Genomic DNA, 24,042 nt, shown 5'->3' on the forward strand with positions numbered 1-24,042 from the left:
AAATATATAAATTCCCATCTAAGGTAAGAGCAAAAGATTTCATGTAATTCATGAACAAAACAAGAAGTATTTATGATGGAAGCACCTGTTTATTTCAAAAGAAGCAACCAGCTTCCAGAGGAAAGGAAAAGATCGCAGCACACACTGTGCTTGATTTCAAGAAGATGCTTTATCTATTAGCACCACATTAAAACACCAGTTAGGAAAAAGGCACTGCTAATGATGACCAACTGCTGAAGCAAAATTAAAAAAATACAACAAAAACTTTGCACTTAAATCATTCAATAATCATCACTTTAAATCATCACCAAAATCAGTAATATGATTTACATGTAGCACCAGAATTACAACAAGAAGCTTTGACTTTCTAAAAAATGAATCTCCTACTCAACTTATCTCCAAATCTCTTGGGGGAAAATCAACCCTTTGTTTTAAAACTTAATATGAACTTTCATCCATGGCACATGTACACAAGGTGGGACAAAATATCTAAAATGACTATATAAGATAAATTCAAGATTTATAGTAAAATACTGCTCTGAAAGCTTAAATACATGCACTAAAAGCAATGTAATTTTACATCTGTAAAGCTTTGTACCAAAACTGCTGATGATTCATAGATTGAAATGATCAGCCAATATACATATCCTACTTAACCTTTATATATGTGTGTGTATGTGTGATTATTCCATATAACTCTCCACATTAAATACATACATTGTAGAGCAGAGATCTTGTGTTCACGTGACAATCACCTGGATATATGAAACAGTGTTTACAACCAACATTTACAATACTTACAAATGACCATAGATACATATAGCACAAAATTACACAGCAAATGTACAAATATACATATTAATATGATAATATTGTAATCTAAAATTGAAACATAATGCATATTGTGCTTCCATTTATCCCATATGCAGTCTTTAATACTCTTCCATTCCTGCCAATACCCACAACCAAAAACGGAATAATTCAAATTGCAATCAATAATGTTAATCTATCAGATAACATAAGCCATAACAACAACTTAACTATAACATATGTCATTAAAAGCAACCCTGGCAGAAACATCTCTGTTGTTTCCTGCAATAAAAATCAAGAGAATATTAAAGCTAAGAAATGTTTGTCAAATTCCAAATATTCTACGGCATTAAAAGGCAAGCAAATGGGCAAAATATGTCTGCATCATTTACAGGCCTACCCAACTACCAGACTCGGCACCGAATGATCCTGAATTCACCGGTAGATCAGACCACACTACCCGTTTTCAAGGTGTGTGTCAGATCGCATTACACAGTATCATACCCTGAAAAAATTTTGAGTGGTGATGTAATGCTTTTCAACCCCGCTGAGAATCGTCACTATCACATCGCGTACTAGGCAAGAGCGGTGTCGTGTGTGATACTGTGTAATGCGATCTGACACACACCTTGAAAACGGGTAGTGTGGTCTGATCTACCGGTGAATTCAGGATCATTCAGTGCCGAGTCTGGTAGTTGGGTAGGCCCGATTTATTATTGTGGAAAATTGAGTGGCATAGAAAATTGCCTATAACATAAAAGAAAAAATTGGTACTTGTACAACAATATCTTAAAAGCAAAATGTAAAAACAAACATATCTCTCAATGACCTTTAAAAGAACAAATCTTGCAAAACAATTTGGCAAATATTTAACCAGATGAAAAAAATCTATATCTATATTCATTTCACTTGTGAACTCATTTAATTACAGAATCCACTTATTTAATAAATGACAGTTAACTTGTATATTTTTCAGATTTTAGTAATTACATCCAATTTTTACTACTCTTCACATCAACAGGTTCAATGAAGATATTTCAAATTTCCTGCTCAAATGCAAAAAAATACATTAAATTAAGAGATTTCACCACATCATCCATAGATCATATTGGCAACTGTCATATACTGTGCTCCTGCATCACCACACAAAAAGCATATTTTACATGCATACTCGTGACTAAGTCCACGGATGTACTGTTCCTGTGCCACCGTCTGCTGAGCTAAATGATTCACAACCTTGACACGTTCTGTCTCAAACCACAGCTGGAATGTATCGTCACTATATACAGACTCCTTCCCACCCATCTGAAGTATAACCCTCATGTCCTCCTCATTTGGTCCGAACAACAGGAATTCTAGGAGATATTTAGAATGTAAAAGGAAACTCCCAGGATCGGTTTTCAGGATGTCGAATAATTTTTCAACTCCCCGGGAATATTTAGGAGTGAAGAGGATTACCGAATCCCAATCTGATCCTGGAAATGCTAAGTTCAAAACAGACACTAACATGTCCTTCACCTCAGATTTTTCAAATGCTGTGAAAGATTCCTCAGAACTATTGTCTTGAATTTTTGGCATCAGGGCAACGGTCCTATCCTGGGAACTTAGTGGAGATACCACTACAATGTTGGCAAGTTTTTGTTCAAAATTTTTTTTATTATCTTGCAGCACTCCAAAACCATCGATAATCTGCAGCAAAACAAAACACATCTGCTTCTCAAAATCAACGAGATCTGAAGAAGATCGAAGGCGAGTCAAGTACTGATTTAATGTCTCTATAAAACTGAATTTCAGGAGTCTAAGGTGGACTTGTTCAGATGATGTGTGGTATTTGTGTAGTGTGTAGGGAAGGCTGCTGACATCTATCTTATCTTTCATCAGTGGTTCAAGGTTAAAGATGTTTGGGTGCTGTAAAGTGACATCATCATCTGTGATTGGATTGTCTGTGACCTACAAATAGAATTCAAAATATATACAGACAAAATATAGAAGAGTAAAAAAATGTGACTGCACACTAGAACTTAAAATAAAGCAGTCTCACAGCTGACAGTAGATAAACATAAAAATATCAAAACTTTAATTTTTATTTTCATCATAATATATGTCTTGTAAAAAGAAAATCTGACAGGAAGTCATTTAGCAACGGCACTGAATACTGTTTTACATGGACAGTATACATTATATTCATCTTACATCTCCCCTTTTTATCTTTAAAGCGTTAATGTTGAATTGCATGTTTTATCCTTACAAAGTACTGTACTAGCCCCACCCTCCCCTCCAGTATTCTGAGTGTGGAACTCCCTTAAATGGATGGATGGTTAGTATAGGACAATAGTAAAGTGGCCCCAAAATTGCTGCCACAATTCTATATCTGTCCAAACACTAATAACTTACCAAAAGCACATATTCTGTCCTGCAGCGCATGTCTCGGAGCCTAACACAGTAGAAGCTGTAGTCACCTATCTGACAAATAGGACCATCTCCCTTTATATCCAGATCCTGAAACCTCAGATCAGTCGGTATTTTGTCCTCTGGCAGAAACCAGTTCTCTTTGTACAATTTGTGGATCTTCGTCAAGGTATTCAGAGTCAGAGTAGCCTGATAGCAAAAAGCATCCACAAAACTTGTGAAAGGTTGCTCCTTTAGTGGCTTATGTCTGCCTTCTTTAATCATAGTCACATAAGGATCCAAGGGTTTTGGCTTCTTTATGGAAGGCCCTCGAGATAGTTTAGGTGAAACACCACCAGGCAGAGACCTTGAAGACCTTGGACGAGGCAAAGGCTCAGGCCTATGACCGTACCTGCTGGCCATACACACTAAACCAGCAGTGGAAGATGTACCAGCCAGAGAGAGATCGTCTGCATCAGAGCTAGCCCCAGATTTGTGCTGTTCTACCAAGTCATAGGAGTCACTTTCCTCTGCCTCTTCTGGCACATTTCTGAAAGGTAATGGCACCTCGCTGGGATTGTCCCAGAGCTTGGAAGGTTCAAGGTAGTCCTCTACATTGGCTGGTGGTAATGCAGGTGGCTTCATCTCATTAGCAGAAGACGAAGTTGTGTGACTTGAGTCTGAGGACGTATGTGAGAAGTCCTTTACATCACCATGGGCCTTCACTCCCACTGAGTCATAAATTGGCTCGAAACCATCTTCCTCGTCATCTCCATCACCATCACTGTCTCTATCTTCCACCCCTGTTGGAGTGACTGGCTCATATATCCCCTTGTCTGGGTGGTCAGGGCTGAGATCATCTGGGGGTGGCAGGGCAGGCAGGGGAGGGGGAAGAATTTGTAAAGAATTGGCACGCTTTCCGAAATCAAAGGCGGCGTTTCCTAAAAGGAATTAATTAACATAGGTAAGTTTTGGTGCTTTTTTTTTTCACTGTCCAGTTTATATTTTTAAAACATGCAATCATGCCAGCAATCAAGCAAAGTCTTAACATTAATAAGATTATACATTATCATCATAATATATTTAACTAACCGATGGTATGAAATGCAGGATATTCACATGGGACATTTACACCTGCTCCATGCCAAAATTGTTCAAACATAGCCTACTTTAGCCAATAGATTCTTCGACCCTTGAGGCTCAGAGAGCCACTAGGTCAAAACAATTTTGGCTCAGATTGGCTTATTAGAATAGCACTGCACAAAAGTTTCCATTACCATCATTGTTTTTGAAAAACAGTGGTAAACAGTACACATAATGTAGGACATACCAACTGTATCATATATATTTTCTCCTTCTTCTGTCATGGCTTCCTCAGTCAGGGTACCACTTCTCTGCTGTAGACTGCTTTTGGCACTGACTACTTCATCAGAAGATGCCTGCAAAAGAGAAATGTAATTCTCACTTAGAAAGCTCTTTACTCAATAAAATTCTGTGAAGATCAAAGTCAAATAAAAATAAATTAAATTAGCTTACACTAATATTATCTTACTGATAGTTACTAATATATTTCAATCAGCTATAAACAGTTTACTAAGACCAAATGCAAGTAGCACAAAAGTTCAGAGAAATACCATGGAAATCCACATTACTTTAAATAACCTTGACAAAACCAGTTACAAAAGTAAAACTACACAACATCTGTAATAAGCGAAACAAAATTAACAAAGGTTCTCACCCTGAAAAGCATTTCTTTGGAAGGTGGCATGTTCTTCTCCTTTTTATCCTTCCCTTTGTCTAAATTAAATAGTTTGAGATGAAAATGTTCTGTGGGCGGCAAGGACTTTGGCCTGTTTAATACTTTGGCAAGCCTGTCCCTTGTCTGTGCCGAGTCCCACGGTTTATTGTAGGTCTCTTCTGGGGAGCCAGGCGGAACAGGTTCTGAAGATTCTGCATCAATCTCCTGATCCTCCGTTTTGTTTTGATCTCGGTGAATTTCTTTACCCTCTGCATAATGCACCATAGAGCGCTTTAATCTCTCTCGTTCTTGTTGCCTTTTGTTCTCTTTCCTGCCAGACTTGCGTATATTTTCAAGTCTGGTGAATAATGAAGGTTTGTCTTTGTCTTTATCTTTCTCCTTTACTTTTTTATCCTTTGCCTTAGAACCTTCTTCTGATATACTCTCTCTGGATTCTGCTGATAACAAAGATTCTTTGCTTGCTTTGAGAGAAGCATCCTCATCCTGATTGCCCTCTTTAACCTTCTTCTGTTTACTTTCACTGGCAACTTCTTTGTCCTTACTCTTTTTCCTTCCAAACAACTTCAAAGAATAATGCTGTTCTCTATCTTTTTCCTTCTCATCAACTGATTCAACAGACACAGAATCTTTATCTGGACTTATGTCAGACACATCTTCTGTGCTTTCCTCCTGTTCTTTCAATTTAGCCTCACTACTGGCCTTTCTACCAAACTTAGGAATTAGTTTCTTGTATCCAATTTTGAAGTATGATTTACTTTGTTTTTCTTCTTTACCAAACTTCTCCTTGAGCAGAGCTAATTCTTTTGGGTTTTGGTGCAAGTCCCCGTAGTCCATATCTTCTTCATCAACCTCCTCGATTGGCCTGTCATCATCCCATGTAACATCTGGTTCATTATCACCAGTCATTTTTGGGATTGGTTTTCTAGACTTCGACTTTTTACGAATAGCTAAATCCAGGGTGTTTTCAATAGCAGCTGATAATTTTGCTTCAAAGGCAGTAGACCTTCCAAAAGAGCGCCTCTGAGCAACCTTCTTTTCAAATTCCGCTTTGCTTTTCTCATTTTTGTCGAGCGAGGCTTTAGTCAATCCATTTATCTGTTCATCCTTATTAATCATGTCAGCAGACAAAGCAAATTTGACACTGTTTGACCTTTCTTCTTTTAGTTTCTTGGGGCTCTCACTTTTATCTTGAACACCATCTCCTGCAGATACAGTGCTGGAGTCTGTCTGTACTTTTTCCTCTGCTGCTGGCAAATCAAGCCCTACAGGTTCATAAGGGGACTTGGGTTTCTTATTTCTATTTCTAGGAGGTGGTTTGAGGGGGATTTTTGCAGGACTTGCCAAAATGGTAACATTGTCTTCAGCAGCAGCAGCAGCAGCAGTCTTTTCTGGTGTGGGCGATGTTGGTTTAAAAGTGGTTAATACTTTAGTACCCTCTTTCTCAAACAGATTAGCTTTTGGGCTCTTTTCTCCAGTAGCATCATTTGATGTTATCGGTTTATCATATTCCCCAGGTGGAGGAGTTTTTGGTGGCGGAGGGGACAAACTAATGTCCCTCTCAACTCCATTATCTATAGGCATGTTAGATATATCAACCACAGTGTAGGGCAAGACCTCCTGAGGAGGGGCAACTTCTATAACTTTATATGGACGAGCAATGTTAGCTTTTGATTCCTGACCAACCTTAAAGGGTTTAATTGGAACCTTCTGATGTCGTATCTCAGCTTCCGATTTTGGTGGACCTTTGGCTGACAATTTTTGTAATATTTTAGCTGGTGATATGGGTTCTTTAGTTTTAGCACCATTAACTTTGATGATTTTTTTCACCCTAGGTGACACATCCCCTTCTTGATCCAGAGAATTTTCTGTGCTTTCGGAAGGCATCTTGTAATGTTCACTCTCGTTGCTGCTACTGGTATCAGCTTTGGCCACATCACATGGCAAGCTGTAATCACCATCTATCGAATAAATTTTTTTGTCTTCAGCCTTGGTTGAAGACGGAGTTGGATCAGAGTTGGAATGTTTTTTGGTTTGTGACTTGTCAGTAAAAACCTCATCATCATCATTTTCTCCATCTTTTAAAGCCTGGTCTAGTGAACAGAGGACATCATCTATTTCTGACTGCTCTGTATTTAATCTTGACAGCTCAGGACCAGATTTCACCACTTTAATTCCATCCCCCTTTTCTCTTTTTACTGGAATAGGCTTTCCAGTTGCTGTATCCCCTGCCCCTACACTGCCTTTTCTGACAGGTTTTTGTGGAGGACTAGGTTTTCCAGTGGAAGATGGACTAGGTTTGCCAGATGGTACACTGGGTTTCACGCCAATGGGTTTTTGTGGAAGAACTGGCTTTTGTCTTTTTGGTGTCTCTGGCTTGTCTTTAGGAACAGGAGAAATAGCAGAGGCCGTCCCACTCACCATCTTAGTCTGTGCAGAATCAATGTCAACAGACAATTTTTTAACTGCTCTGGGAGGAGGCTTGGGTTGTGAAAACGAACTTGCCGACTGTGACACATTGGCTGGTGTGCCTTCATTAGATTGTGTTAGTGAAGATTGTTCACCATTTGGTTGAAACTGTGCTGAGCATGTACCATTGGTTGAGGTGGCAGTGGGAGAGGGGATTTCTGGTGGGGTCTGGGAGGGGCGTTGTTTTGGAGTTGGTCTCCGAGGGCGATGTCTCTCGTGCTCTGCTTGGGGTAAAAAGCAATTGCAACACACCCCTCCCTTCCATGCATTTTCTTGGTAGTGTTGGCAGGCTAAGGACATCCTAACTACTGCAGTTTACATCACATGATGGGTTTCCTGCAATGAGTAAAGAAAATAAATTTTATAGCATACCATAACCTCATACAAATAAAATTTCAGAAAATTAATTGTGGGTGAGAGGGCACATACAAGCTGTGCTTCTTAAGGAAATGAATGAAAAGAATATAGACAACATGTAAACAGTGCCAAGGTGCTACTACTCTTGAAAAGAAAATACTAAGTGCACTAGGTTGGTACAGTATAAAGTCATGACCTTATTTTGAAGATTACACAGAGATTATTTTGGTTAACCCCGAAGTATCAAACTGAGCTCTGACCCATACACATCCTTATCTCAATCAGACAACACTTCAAAGCTACCTGTATTCTTGGATAAATATCCAACAAGAAATCTACAATTCACCAACTTCAGATATTAACCTGAATTACATAAAGCTGGTGAGCAGCAGTAACATTTGTGTGAATGTGCCATTACTTTAGTATGTGATATATTGTGGTTTTTTGTGCCAACAATAACAATCAACCACACAATAAAGGCAAGTTTAATAGGGATGAACATGGCAACCAGTAGAAAAGATGAAACAAGGCAGCAAAGCTGTCAAATGTACAGACAAAAAGCAAGAAATAACAAAACAGGCTACTGTCAATTCTGATGCAAAAGTACATTATGCTTAACTGCAAATTCAACATCAAATTTTAATTATGCTCAACAGGTAATACCAATGTAAGTGAAATGTGTAACAAGCGTAAGGCTTCAGGCCCATGGGAGTTTAAGTTCACACTTTGAAAATGCCAGAATGAGAAAAATGAAAATTTCACATAAAACTGCTTAAATTCAATAATAAATGATAACCCATTTGAGCTGGCTTCCTTATTTGAACTGCATGCCAATCCTACAAATCATACTTGTAAGTTGAAAATAATAATAAGTAACACAGTTTTCTTTTCATAATGTTTGTAGTAGCAGTGCAAAAAGATTTTTGTCAATTTTGATGTAACATTACATAATAAATTACAGAATAATTATCACCAATTTTTGATTATTGACTATAAATAGCATGGACATGTAGAAAATTTGATTACCATTTGGCTTCATGTCCATGGGAGCAGCACCCAAAATTGTGTTTTCTTCTATTTTAATGCAATATTACATAATGCTTAAAGATACATACAAAGTCAATTTTTTGTCACAAAAACCAATCAAATGCCAGCATATAGTTTCAAGTAGTATAACTAAGAGAATTACCAAAAGGCATTGTTTAATTCTACCCGAAAATGATGTTCGAACAGATTTTTCTGCTGGCATTCTAAGCTGTATGTCAATGGGGCAGGAAAGTAGGTCACGGAAGTAGGTTAAATTTACAACCATAAATTTAAAGAAAGGAGCAGTCTAAAGGTCTTTTATGGCTGATTGAGTGATCTATTCTGTTTATCCCTTGGCATGTCAAATTTATTTGAGTCATATAAGAATCTAGTAGAAGTGGTTTACATGTGTTACTGGGAATCCACGCTCCACCGATGCTCGGTTCGTATGTACCTTTAACAGCATAATGACCATCAGTTTTTAATAATAAAAGATCCGAATCATGGATTTTCAGAAATGTGACTAGCATGGGTCTTCAAGCCGGTGGAGATTCTTAAGTCACACCTTGAAAATGCCAATATGTGAAAAATTAAATTTTCACAAAAAACTGATTAACTGCCAAAAAAATTTACCAAATAGACTGCATTGCCCACTGAAGCTTTATTTAAGTCCCATGTTTCTTCCTGTAAGTTTGAGAACAGTAAGTGACATGGTTTTCCTTAAATGGTCATCATGGGAGCAGTGTCCAAAATAGGGGTGTCTTCAAATTTTGATGCAATATTACATAATGTTTAACAGGATAATTACCATCAATTTTTAATAATAAAATATTAGTATCATGGATATTCAGAAAATGTTCCTAGCAAAGGTCTTCAGGTCCAAGGAACTTCAAAGTCACACCTTGAAAATGCTAAAATGTAGACAAGACAGCACTGTCCTGAAATTTTTTTTTTTTCCATTTTTAACAATTTTTTAACATATAACAAAATTAACAATTTACTGCCATTTATATATGATCAACTAAGAAAATTGATGAGATGGGAAAAATATCAATAGAACAGTGTTTAATGTCCAATTTCCTCCATTCTGAGTTTCTGAACATAGTGAATGAATGAATCTGACAAACTGCAATGATATGAGTTTATTTCCATTTTTGAAACTCTATTATACAATACATGATAACAAGTTTACCATCATTTTTACATAATGAACTAACAATGTTGTAAAGATGCAGGAAATGTCAAACAAACACTTTTACTAATCTTATTAGTTAAATAATGAGACTGTTAACATGCCTAAGAATTGAATCTGAGGAAATGTGAAAAAACAGCATAACTTATAAAATAATGGCCCGATTATGCTGATTTTCGAACTTGACCTGCGTTTTAGTAAGATTGATTACTCCTGTGAGTTTCATGACAACAGGTCTATCGGTTTTCCTTGAAATGTGTTAACAGTGTTGCACATATGCTGAAAAGTGAAAAAACAGCATAACTACTAAAATAGTGGCCCGATCATGCCGATTTTCGAACTTGATCTGCATTTTAGTAAGATTGATAACTCCTGTGAGTTTCATGACAACAGGCCTATCGGTTTTCCTTGAAATGTGTTAACAGTGTTGCATATATGCTAAAAAGTGAAAAAACAGGATAAATTCTACAATAATGGCCCGATCATGCTGATTTTCGAACTTGACCTGCATTTTATGAATATTAGTCAGCTCTGTAAATATAAAGCCAAAAAGTAAAACTGTCTTCCACTTATGGTGTTAACGCTGAAAGTGCACGGCGACGGCGACATGATCGGCGACGGCGACGGCGACGACAGACGCAGGTGATGGCAATATGTACAGACACATCTGTGTCTGTACATAAAAATGGATACTTCATCTTTCTGTAGGAGTTATAAACCTCTTACAGGAGCCTCAACTGACTGCAGAATGCTTTATTTTCTGATAGACTGTGGAATTTAAAAATAATTACACATCTTAAAATATTACCATATAATATTTTATAAATCCATGTGAAACTTAGATATAAATACCTCTCTGCAGGATTTCACACAGACAAAGTAAGGCGATGCTACCTCTCTTTCTCTCTCTTTCTTTGAAACTTCAAATGCATCTCAAGCTAAATATATCAAGACAGAAACCCAGAACAACTTGCTGCTTTCACTGTTTTCCCTTCCTTGCTGCTAGATCAACTCAAACTGTGCAATTTAATTCCCACAGTTAACTTGTGCAGTATTAAATCTCAATACAAACACCTTTTACTGATTTTCTGGAAGGAAATCCCTCACAGCACATCAGAGCCAGTCTTTGTACACCAGCCCTACTCAAACTGTGATAATTGAAGGGACAGTGACCCCAGAGACCTTTAAGATAACCCAAAAAAGCAGCAATATGATACCCATTGCAGTTGCATTCACACGTTTTGGGTGATTTCAGACTGATATAGATGTGGTTATTTGATCACAATTGACAGCAATTAAGTCAGACAGTACACAGCATACATTCCAATTAATCAATTTGTCTAGAATATCTGGGAGGGGGGAGAGGGGGGGGTTACACCAGCTTTTATTCTAATAAAAGTTGTAGAACTAGTGACTGCAGAATAATGTGAACGTGTTCAAAGCGTCCGCTGATATTTTTTTCAAGTCCGGCCCAATCAAACAGCGTAAACTGATGATTCTAGTTTGAATTTTTTCTCCTCTTCTACTCTCTTTGCTACACTATATCAGTCATGAGTTAACTTAATTTGTGGGATGGGGAATTATTGCTTGCTCAACAGACCGCAGACTGTACACAACCTCACAACCTTGTATATAAACATGTAAGATTATCTGCACTGTAAAAAGACTGTGTAGCCTTTCCAACTCTATTTTCACCAAATATTTAAAGCACTGACAAATGGTGTGTCATCAAACTGAAATATGAGCCATATCACCTGGGTTTACTCATGGGCTAAGACAAAATTGTCTTCCTACTCAAATAAAACTATCAAAAAGCAAAAAAACCTGTATCAAAATACAGAATAGCTTGGAAAATATACTAGACATGTTTCACATTCTGTTAAATTCCGTGTACTGTTCCTTACAATGTAACCTGCATGCAAGAAAAAAATTTCTCTGTATAGGATTTATGGAGTGTGCTTCATTGCATGATGGCCTTAGCTGAGAAGGAAAAGTCATGATTCTTGCTCACTGGGTCCATCATTCGTAATAGCTCTCTGGTCTCCTGAGCATAAAACTAATGCTAACGGCTAAAATTTGTTTCTATGAAACTGCAATAGAAGCAAATTTCTTCTGATTAATTTACTATTGCATCAACTCAAACCAGATGCCTGGTTGACCTAAAAAATGATATTAATAAGATTACAGAGGGCAGAGTGCTATACAAAAATTATCACTGATTTTTGTAATTCCAGTCATTCACTTTAACCCAACCATAAGATACTGTGTTATAAATCTAATCTTTGGGATGCCACATGTACTTATATATATATGGGACTGCAGTACTGCATGTGGGACAGATGTGATAAGACTCTTAACAGCCAACTCACGTTTTACCATCCTAAGAGACCTCCTCATCCAACCAAGTCATTGGAATTATTGATTTCTGAACTAACCAAGTGCCACAAAGTTGTATTATTTCTGCTCCTCTGAGGGGCACTACTGTTAATTATGACTGGCTTCAAATCATATAAAAACTACTTTGTTGGCCTAGCTGCCTCTCGGTTCTTACATGGTACTTACCTTTTTAATGTGCATAAAACTCAAATCAATACTGTATGTCATTGGAAGTCTTCGTGGGTAATTTGACAGACAAGAACCAAATTTCCATCCTCTGTGTGGTAGCATTACAGATTTGTACCACTGAGCTATCATAATCTTTAATTAGATTAACATGAATATCTATATATATTATACATCTTTATAGCCTGATCTTACACCAATAAACAAAGCCTAGTTTCTATTCACAGTCCATGCAGGTGCATGTGGCCTAATCTTTCACTAACTAACCTCAGTAATCTAAATCAATTTCAACCTCTTCATGAAATTCTATACAAAATTCGGCCACAAAATGAAAGTGAAACAGCTTTTTTATGACCCCAAAACAGGATATATGTACAATTTACATTACAGCAGGATTGTCCACATCAAAGCTTATGACCCTACACAGATGAAATCCAGACTTGTACAGCCTCCAGGAAACACTTCCCCCCAAAATCACTTTAACAGACATTTTCAAACAAAATTTCTGACTTAAATAACAACAGAATTAACAGCAGATGGGTATCAATTGAAAAAGAAAGATGTACTAAAGCATGCTTATACCTTCCATAAAGCAGAAAAACTACTGTAGGAAAATAGTAAAATGGGCATGCCTTTAGATCACCTATAGTCATCCGAATACATGCAATATAACATGATTAGTATACATACATGCATGCACCATCTTCTTCAAGTGGCCTAGCAATGGATCAGTTCATACCAGTTCTGAGGGGCCCACCCACACACAGTCACAGACAGTGGCCCTTACTGTAGCCAGTCAGTCTCTTCTAATCTGAAACACAGACAGAATGCTCTTAGCTTATCCAGTGAACGGTGTTAGTTTCCCTAATTAACTGTTTACTTGGTAGATTGCACTGTCTCTATGCACTTGGGTTGATTAACAATGAGCATCAGCAACTGTGCTATAGGCTGATAGAGTTTCCTTGTGAATTGAAACAAAAGAGAAAGATGTCCAAGTTACTTATTAAGAGTGTACCACAAAAAGCACCCTCTCACTATGGGACAATATCTATAAAGTAAATATTGCAGAAAATTATTTCAAATATTATACCATTACTTCCCATTGGCAGATATAGGACCCATTTCTTGACACTAAAATATGGTTGAAAACTTACCCTTCAACAAGACTTTTAGTCATCACTGGTCATTTTTAAAAGTCAGTTAAGTGCATTGCAACAGACAAATTTTCACTGACATTTACTCCTATGGCTCTGCCTTCACATTGTTTTCAATGCAAGTAGCAAGAGGTGCACTAACTAGGTGCTTTAAAAGTAAAAGAATATATTCTCAAATTACTCACAGCTGTTCTAGACTAAATTAAACCTGGGTCCTGCAGAAAGATCAACAAACTTACAACCACTAGGCACTAGGTCTAATCGTTTATCAAAACCTCACTTTGGTTTATCAGAAATGACCCATACAAGAGGCACCCTAACTGTGCTGGGTGTACAAATTCATGGGGGCAGTGATCTAAAAACTAATGTATCTATCATTCAAGTTTTTTGCCACTCCTGCCACTTATTCATAACCCCAAGTTCTTCGTTACCTCTCTTTATGCCTAGATGTGAAATGGACCATTTAAAAATTGGAGAGATAGTGTGTGTGTACATCTACATGCATGTGTGTGTGTGCGTGTGTGAATGCATGCCCATTTAACTGAAAATTGTTCATGTCTCCTGCACATAAGCAAATAACATTCAAGCATACTAGTACAAAACTATAACAAATCAAAGTAAAAAATAATCCATTTTCCTTTGAAACTACTATATTCTAGTGGATATTGTACACCATTACCATACCTGCAAGGCTACCCACTGATAATATAATACAGGAAGTGTGTATAAATGTAAGTCATCCTGAAGACATGAAATCTGCCTCAAAGGTGAAACAGGACAAACTGATACTTTGAGTGCATTCTAATAGCTTTGTAAATCCAAGTATAGCGTAAATGTATCCTAGTCACTCACATAAGACTCAGCTAAATAATATCAAATATCTTGGCCTCTTACAATCAGTATCAAATTCTAAAATTGAGTCATTCAGTTAAAGTTTCTTATCTTGAATTTCATTATCCATTTCTGTTTGACCTTAGTATGGTTTTGTCACCCTACTTGCACACTTGAAATAAAACACTTCTCTGTTTCACATACAACATAGGAAAACTAGACTTTCCATGACTACTTTACCTGAAGTTTCTTCCATTAAATTCAACTCGATAGGTAAAATACATTCTTTTTCCCTTCTTCATCAAACTAAAATAATCTTACCTGTGGGTTTGGGGTCTTGATAAGGTCATGTTCCAAATAAAGTACTAGTACAGAGCTCAGGGAATAATGAAATAGGGCAGACATTCAAATGCAAATTCGCCAATGACTAAGTCCCAAATATTTCAAGTCTCTGACATAAAGGTAAACACATCATTCAGGTACCCTATCACATGTCATAATACTTCCTGTTTCAAAAGGGAAGTGTCAAATTTAAAAGCAGCTGTGGTGGATAAGAATGATCAGTCTTCTGACTTACATTTACCACTATCTTCTAACAATATTATATATGTACTAGTACATATAACAGTTAGTGACTGTTTTTTCACTTAAAACACTGGTGGATTGCAGAATTTAACAAAATGATACCACATGATGTGGGTAACTCTTATGAGAAAGGTGAAACCAACACAAGATGGAAAATGACTACTTGTGACCACATTTTCAAAGAGGAAACTGAGGAAGAAGGACATTTAGAAGTGCGATATATCACAACAAATGTGTAAAACTATAGAAGACCCTGGTGAGCCTAAAACTCTTAATGCATCACTCATAAATGCATAGACGACAAAATTATTTTTCAAAATACTGATGGTTTCGAGTACTCCTATATCTTATATCATGATAAACCACTAATGACTATGGTTTTCAATAATCCTTGAGACAATGAATGTAAAATTACATTATTATCGTATGATTAAGACACTTAAAAGAAACAAAGGGATTATGACGTCATTCTTTTTCAGGTATGTGTGTTCAAAATTCAAATGCATGCCATTTGTCATTCTTTATGCTTTGCCACATCACCTCTTAAGACTTATACTTCTCTTCAAACCAACATTCTATGTCAGTTATGTTCAACATCTACTACTTTTATATAAAAATTTTCCTTCATCAACCTACCTTTCCAAGGTATCTTAATAGCCTGCTAATCTATATAAGAAGCCTTTCAATACAACACAACTGCAGCTAACCCATAATGTTGTCCCCAGTCCCCACTAAACTCATGATAAATGAATATTCAATAGAGCCCAAACATATGTTGATGAAGAATGAGTCACTGGATCAATGGCAACCACTTTGCTATTACTAGCGCAAGTCAGCTGAACCACATGTCGATACTTTTTCAGTTGTGAGTCAAAGTATTGACTGCCATTCAATGCTGGCACCCACACTTTAATAAAATAGATTTATAAAAATAACATAAATTATAGTCGTCTTAATCAGCCTTTTTTCTTCTTTGGGGTGAAAAAAATCACCATGCTTTTCTAATTCTACTCTAATCTTGACATCAAATAATATGGCAAAATGGATTTATGTATCGCTACAAGAACACTTAATTTAGATGGTATTTTCTTTGGATTTGTTATAATAAATATATAACCATATGAAATTTTACTTTTAACTTTCTTTTCCATCAGACATCTTCTGGTGTTATGAAATGTCAAATAAGAAAAGCTACTCACTTTTATTCAAAAATCACAATTTAGAAGAAGAGTTATTAAATTTTTACTTCCATAAAAACAACATTAATTCATTTTATCTATCTTTTTTTTAAACTTGGTTTCAGACAACCAAATACTAATAATAAGAAATTAATTCATATAAAATACCACCTTAAAAGCTTTATTACACTATATTAAACAGTAGAACAAAGCAAATCAATACTATTGGAAATTTCACGATAATAAGTGCTTTGGTATTAGCACTCCTACTTAAGAACAAATTGATCACTGATGTGATAAGATAGAACCAGCTGGCATTCAATATCAATGGCATAATAACAAGAGCAATCAAAGCACAAAACAAGACAATAAATGTCATTAGCATTTTATGTACCTTTAGCTTTATAAGGCTTAAGCATAAAAACAGACCAATGGGCACTTATTTCTGGACATATGCTGCAGGGATATTGAATTTCAGTATAAACTTAATAAACTTCAAAAGTCCAAGGAAAATCATTATTATAAGGATGTTCTATCTAGTATATCAGGAAGGTTACATATGCAGTCAATTTGCGTGATTCATATGTTAATCAATCACTGGCAAATTACTGTCTGGACAGGAGACAGGCTAACGCAGTTTATAACCTACATAAAGACAGCTTTTATCTCCATATGCTGAACGATATATATATTTACAGGGATCAACCAGCAATGTCCAGCATGTTTGCTAATTTTCAACCAGGCAACAAGGGAGTTTACATTTAAAAGCAGAAAGATGTTTTTTAAAAGATTCTTTACTTTTCCCATTTCTACTCCAATTTGTAATTCAACTGTGCATCTTTTTTAAACTTACTTAATACTAATTAATAATTTCTATTTTTACATCTTAAATTTTAATGATTTTATGTGTCATTTCAAAGAGCCCCAACAGGAAACCAATTTCTGAACAGATGTATATGTCATAACTATTAGCTGACTAAATCAATAATTAATGTGGTAGATTTAAGCTGTCCATTATGACTTATTTAAAATGTGTTATGTATAAATCTTTAAAATTAAAAAATTTACCAATAATGTTATATAATCCTGCTCAAAGAAGTCTTTGTCTACTAGATTTAGTGGCAATATGGATTCAGGAACATACTTCCGGTCTATAAATTTGCCTAAGGCTGATGAATTAGATTGTCACTTTCCTTTCTCTTAAGTGCCATGGGACATTATGCAACATCATTCTTATATTATATACAGAACACTCCACATAGCTTGAACACTATGGGACAAAAAAATTTTGCACAAGTTACAGGTATAAATTCAAGTTGGAAGATGTTCATACTGATTTCAGCATATACATCTACCAAAGAAAAAAATCAGTTACTAGTTAATATGATTGGTGATAGATAAGTTATGGGGAATCTACTGTATGCATGAACATAGTAAGGGAAAGTTGAGACATGGGATTCTCAAGTCTTATGGTGCATTCACAAAGAATCTATCATACTAGCTACTGCGTACTTACTATACGGGGACGGGGACTCTTGTTAAATGCAATAAGTCTAACATGCCTCCTCTAGGCCTTGAGTAAAATATAGAATTTGAAAAGTTGGTGATTATAAGAATACACATGTTAGTCTGTAAATCTGATTGCATTCAGTGAGAGTCCCCGTGGAGTCCCTGCAATAGCTACATGTACTACAGTAGTACAATATATTCATTGTGAACATACTCTTTGTAAACCCCATGACAAGCAATTTGGTATCATGGTGAGAGCAGTAATGTGATCTGTAGGGGGGGGGGGGCTGAAAATTGACGATGTTGTGCAATTATCCCTGAAAAGTTAAAAAACAAAGTTTAAAAACCTGAAATCAGGCAAAAACTGAAATATTATATCCTTTGAGAAGCAAGCTTGTTCAGTGGTTAAGTGCCAGTGCAGATGAAGTGATGCTGCTTTATACCTGCATACAGTAACATTCAGGTTGTCACCTTGATTGATGAATATAAAATTGAAAAACACATAAATTTGAAAACGGCCTTGATCTGAAGTAGAGGTGAAGTTGTGCCAGTAGATCTACATTGTCAAAAATGGGAGCATCTTTCAGCTACCATAAATCACGTTTTCTATTTGTGCTTTACAAACAAAACCATGAAGGAGAAGGACCAGCATATAAATTATAGCCTATAGGGTACCGCAGTAGTCCAATACAAGTGTCAATAACATTTTGTTGTAAGTTGTAATAAAACTAAGAGAATAATTATTGGATGTACACTTTTCATATTTTGATGAGTCACTTTTCGGCAGTGAAACGACATTGATAAAAGTGACAATAAATCCATTGGTGAAAAAAATACTTACTGTTTGTACTTCCCGGCTTTGGGTGGTTAAAACGAAGAGAAAGGTCAAATTTCCGCCTGCAAGGAGGCTGACATGTTTATTTTTGGCAACCAATTTACTACATATGCCCACGCACAAAAGAGTCCAACAGTGTGGATCATTTGTCAATCACCTCACATTTTTGTGAATAATCTAAGCAAAAAGAAATGTATCTAACAGATTTTGTCATCAAAATTGCGTCGAAATATGTATTTAAGGCTGTAAATTTTTATTTTTTTGACATACTGCGTTATAAATTCATACGCGGCCTTGCTGTCGTCCATGTTGGAACCACATTTGTAAGACCCCTCTACTGTGAATTGAAAACCAAAACAAGTGCACATGGTTTTTGCCGGTAGGTAATGTGTGGTGTCTGATAACACCTAAGGTGCCAGAGAGTTAAATGGTTGTTGAGATGACCTGCGATTGGGGATATTATTAATGAAAATCTGTTATCAGTACTGCACGTTAAAATTCACATCCAGTACAAGCTTCTGTTGAGAATAAATAACCTTAGTCATGATAACTGAAGTGAGTGAAAGAACCAATGCGTGACAGTTTCATACGTTAGCACTCATATTTACGCTTTCTGATATGTACTGTTACGTCTATCATTCATCCGTTATAGCACAGTATAGTACGTAACAGAAAACGTGGAGCATGTAACTTCGTGCTACCGAAGGTCATGTGGCAGTGTCCCTAGTGGTGACAAAAGTCAAATGACAGCTCATTAATATGTTCGATAATGTTGACATAAACGTGACTGCTTCAGTCCTGCACCACCGTCCCACTCTTAACACAGATTCTTAATGTCACTGTGAGCGAAAAATGTCACATGGATTAATGTGGTATACACTGGACTACCTTAATTAATACCAGCAACTCAATCAAAATTGCATTTTGAGCTGTAAGTAGTTGAAATACTGACATGTCTTTTTAATCTTATGTATCAACTAAAAAGCCATTGAAATGTCAGCAATATTCCCATTTATTACCAAGGTACATTTCCTAAAAGAATTAGAAACTTAGCACTCAAAAGCTGGATCAAACTCCAAAACAAACTTTTGTAAAAAAAAAAATTGCCATGTGGTGAAGGAAAAGAGTTGAAATTTTTATTATTTTTGTCTTGTTTTTAAAAAGTAAGTGTGACTTACATTCTTGGCTTTAAGAGCTATTGCTAGATTATGTTTTTAAATCTAATCATTTTATTTCAGGCAGTATAGTTGCACCTATTGCAGCTGAGTGAACTTCCTAGTCATGGATCTGGGTACAAATTCATCTTCTGGTATCCTTCCTAATGTTTCTGCCTACAATTTTGACAACTTTGATGATGAAGTATCCAAAGAAGGCAGTGATTTAACTGTGGATGCTGTGTAAGTATTTCCTGTAAATGATGTATATTAAACCTTGCAACTTTTTAATGCTACATCATAGAGCTGATATTATTCAAAAGTTAATTTCATGTAGCCAAGATGATATTGTTGTCTGCACTCAGAGATAGTTTAAACACCTCCTTTTGAACTCAGTTGTCATTTACTGTCATATTCTATTTAACTTGAAAGTGATAAAACTATTACTGTGACAGAAATGAGACTTTCTGGGTCTGTTTTCAGTCTATCCACAGGCGGTACTGCCTTCAACACTAGTCACACCCAGTCTTCCCTCAGCAACCCACAGTTTGTGTCACAAGACATTACACAAGGTCAGAAAATAATAACTCTTGGCATAAAAATTGAGATTCATTGTTTGGGCATGTATTTAAGTGTCTCTTTTCCATAATGTTAAAAAAATATTCTGAATGGATTACTTCTATAATTTTTTAGTTTGATCATGGGGTCTGTCTGTTTTACATATATTGATAATTAAGATACATGTAATTGGAGGATTATTTAATGCCCTGTTTAAATGGATAAAGTAAATAAGACATTAGCCTTTAAATTTTAGTGCAACTGTTAGACCAAGATTCTAACTCCCAACCAGTGGCAGAACTACAGGAGACAGAGGTACCTGAGGTAAACACTAAGACAGGCATTTTTATCCCATTTTCATTATTGAGAAAAATGATTTCACTCAACTCAATGCGAAAAAATAATACCTGTTGTATACTCATATATGTAATTATTTTAAATGGCCAGAGTAAGAACATGGAAGCCATGGTTCACAGGATAATGTTATTTTGAATTGTTGGTAAAAAGTGCTTGAACTGTTAACAGTCAAGTTCTCTGCTTATGCTCTTATTCTTCATTTCAGAAAAAGGTCTTAAAGGGAGGCTGGCCTAAAGGCAAGAAAAGAAAGAAATTAAAAGATGTGAATGCACCAAGGCAGCCATTGACAGGGTACATAAGATTTCTGAACGAAAGACGGGACAAATTCAGGGCAGAGCATCCTACCTTATCATTTTCAGAAATCACCAAAATGTTAGGAAATGAATGGAGTAAAATGACGCAGCATGACAAGCAGGTGTTGTTGGATATTACCATATTGATTTACTAACAGATTAACAGTAGTCTGTTTTTTCATCATTATCACGTATAGATATATTTTTTCTAGTCAATCATGTTTTTTCTTTAAATATAACACAGAAAAATCAAAATTCAATGACAACTTAAAATTTTACAACCAATACAAATGAATAAATATTTATTATTTAAGATTTGTTCAAAATTTAAGGATTGAAAAATCACTTCAAATTTTTGTTCAATTTGTAGAGATATCTGGATGATGCGGAGAGAGACAAGGCAAGGTACCTGAAGGAACTGGAGGCATACCACCAGACAGAGGCATACAAAGCCTTTAAGAAACAGCAGGAAAAGAAAGCAAAAAGTAAGCAAGCAAATACTGGAATTAGAAAATCATAGTTTCTTCAAACAACAGCTAAATTCAGAGTTATTTGCACTTCAACATTTCGGTGTCTCACTAGACACCTTCCTCAGGGAATGATACCTCTTTCTGAAACATTGAAATTCAAGTGCAAAATCTGAATATGGAAAAAAAATTACAACTTCATGTGTAATTCATGGGTGATAACATTCATAGCTGAAATAAGAATAGTTACAAATAACAGTTTCTATGCAGTAAATAATCCTTAGAAAAAATCCAAACTTTCATGTTACCCAAATTTGTATGATATTTTGTTTCAGGTGAACTTGCAGAAGAAAATGATAGTAACCATTCTGCATTAAATGGCTCTGGTGTGGAGGTAAGCTTTAGGACAGTAATGTTACCTGGCATTCAGTTGAGTCAGTTAAGGATAGGATGTATACTGCATTGATGCATACAATTAACATTCAGGACTTTTTGTTTCTGCCTGTGAATATACATTTTCTTATGATAACTTCCCATATATATATATATATATATATATATATATATATATATATATATATATATATATATATATATATATATATATATATATATATATATATATATATATTGTAGTATTCATTTTAATATTATGGTTTAGAGTTAATGTAGTTTGACTTTGAAATACTGACACTGACTGTGGTTTGCTATGTTATTCTGTTTTTCCATCTTTTAACTTGTATGGCTCATTAATAAAAATACAAGCTCATGTCTGAGGTACAATTTTTTTGAAATTTCCAGTTGCTGACAGAAAACATAATGAAGGATGAAGGGCATATACCAGCCTTTGATATTCCTATTTTCACTGAAGAATTTTTAGATCACAACAGAGGTAGGGAATTAGATATACTTGATAAGTTCATTTGAAATATTTCAATATATATTTACAATGTGATTGATTTTTAGTCTAATTATTATTAATATCATTTTGTTTGAGTGTGCAGCCATGCACAAATCTGCGTGAATTGTCAATTTTAGATTTAGAAAGCTAACCAGCTAGACAGCGTTTCTCAAGATCAGAAATGTAAGAAATCACATCAATTACCTATTGTCAAGTTTAATTCTGTCCATTGATCATAATTTTACCTTCACATTGTATGTGTTTTCAGCAAGGGAAGTGGAACTGAGGCAGCTGCGCAAACAAAACACAGAGTATGAAGAACAAAATGCAATCCTCAGTAAGCACATAGAGAATATGAAGCAAGCGATTGAGAAACTGGAAGTAGATGCTGTTCAGCAGAGGAACAACAACATGGCTCTCCAACAGCACCTAGAGAACCTGAGGAGTATACTTACTACTAATTTTGCAGCAGTACCTTTACCAGGTAAGATATCACATGTGAATTTCAATACAAAAATTATTCATATAAATAAAATGTCTATTTTCAAAGGCATGATTTTGTCTTTCATGTTTATCCTTTCAGTGGAAGCATATGGCAGTCACCTAATATGCCTATAATAATAAACACTGTTAATATATTTTTTTCTTAAATGTGAAGAAATGTTTACACCCTTACCACTGCCAGAGTTTGGAAAGTGGCAAGACAGCTACCCTCTATTATATCCGGGTAATTTCATACAAGACAAGCACCTCATCTGTTGTAATGTAGGTGTGCTCAGTTTACATTATGATTTCTTTCAATAATACATTCCTAGAATTTGTGTGTATACCTATGATTTGTGTGCACTGTAGCAATGCTGAGACAACATTTTTATTGTTGCAGGCTCTAATGAGGTTCCAAGCCTGGAAACTGTGGATACATACATGGCCAAACTCCACTCCATTATACTGGATACGCCGCAAGAGAATGAGGCATTGATTGCCACTGTGAGGGAGATTGTTGGGAGGCTCAACTTTGAGAGGTATGCTTTGTCCAGGTTTTTTTTCTTTTTTAGAAACATGAGTGGTGCGATAGTTAAAAAATGAATTTTAGAATTTTTAGATTATAAAAAATGCCTAGTGTCAGTTGTTGATTGCCTCCTAACAAATCGGACAATTTAACTTTTTTCTCTTGTAGTGACAAGTTATGACCCAAAGAGGCAGTGAATTTCTGGTGAAGTATTCAAATGTCAAGATCAAACAGGAAATCAAATGGGACACGCAGGCCAGCTGTACATTTGGAAAGATAAATTACTGAATAGCATCGACAGTCTGATGATTGCAATAAAAAGAAATTGAAAGAATTTCAGTCTACTTAAGACTATAAAGATGTGGAATCTGTGTTGAAAACAACACAATTTATAATGTAGAGAGTTCTTCAACTTTCTTGTAAAATAAAATATATCTTTCCTCCAATTTCAATAATGCTTAATAATAATGATGGGCATCCAAATCAGGCTATTCCATGACTGATGCTGAAATGCTCCAAAATATTCATGGCTGAAGTTTGAAAGATAATCCCTGTGTAAAGTAATCATTGGTTTCAGACATTCCCTCTCTGCCTTTAAAATAAGGATGCCCAAATTTCACAGACATTATGAAATGTGATAAAATGAAATAA

The 24,042-nt window shown here is 35.7% G+C and overlaps 2 protein-coding genes across 12 annotated transcripts; one reads left to right on the top strand and one right to left on the bottom strand.

Annotated features, from left to right (window-relative positions):
• Window positions 1-69: 69 nt before the first annotated feature.
• LOC106177006 (uncharacterized) lies at window positions 70-18,795 on the bottom strand. Of its 10 annotated transcripts, none has more exons than XM_087003487.1 (6): window positions 18,659-18,774; window positions 13,255-13,371; window positions 4,937-7,759; window positions 4,529-4,637; window positions 3,205-4,139; window positions 70-2,760 (listed from the first exon to the last, which is right to left on the bottom strand). In XM_087003487.1, exons 3-6 carry the CDS (start codon window positions 7,721-7,723, stop codon window positions 1,903-1,905), a joined length of 4,689 nt encoding a protein of 1,562 aa, XP_086859613.1. In that variant the 5' UTR covers window positions 7,724-7,759; window positions 13,255-13,371; window positions 18,659-18,774; the 3' UTR covers window positions 70-1,902. The 10 variants fall into 10 exon arrangements, with proteins under 10 accessions (XP_086859613.1, XP_086859611.1, XP_086859618.1 ...); XM_087003485.1 differs by having other exon boundaries at window positions 13,251-13,371; XM_087003492.1 differs by lacking the exon at window positions 18,659-18,774 and adding an exon at window positions 15,767-16,056.
• On the top strand, window positions 15,229-23,837 carry LOC106177009 (high mobility group protein 20A). Of its 2 annotated transcripts, none has more exons than XM_013559638.2 (11): window positions 15,229-15,386; window positions 19,891-20,049; window positions 20,290-20,378; window positions 20,621-20,688; window positions 20,927-21,136; window positions 21,385-21,499; window positions 21,817-21,875; window positions 22,283-22,373; window positions 22,651-22,866; window positions 23,266-23,404; window positions 23,560-23,837. In XM_013559638.2, the coding sequence occupies exons 2-11, from the start codon at window positions 19,934-19,936 to the stop codon at window positions 23,570-23,572; spliced, it is 1,116 nt and encodes a 371-aa protein (XP_013415092.1). In that variant the 5' UTR covers window positions 15,229-15,386; window positions 19,891-19,933; the 3' UTR covers window positions 23,573-23,837. The 2 variants fall into 2 exon arrangements, with proteins under 2 accessions (XP_013415092.1, XP_013415091.1); XM_013559637.2 differs by lacking the exon at window positions 15,229-15,386 and adding an exon at window positions 18,870-19,031.
• Window positions 23,838-24,042: the final 205 nt, after the last annotated feature.

Source organism: Lingula anatina, chromosome 2, assembly GCF_051362555.1.
Source record: "Lingula anatina isolate TDL-2025a chromosome 2, LinAna3.0, whole genome shotgun sequence".
Classification (NCBI taxonomy): Eukaryota; Metazoa; Brachiopoda; class Lingulata; order Lingulida; family Lingulidae; genus Lingula; species Lingula anatina.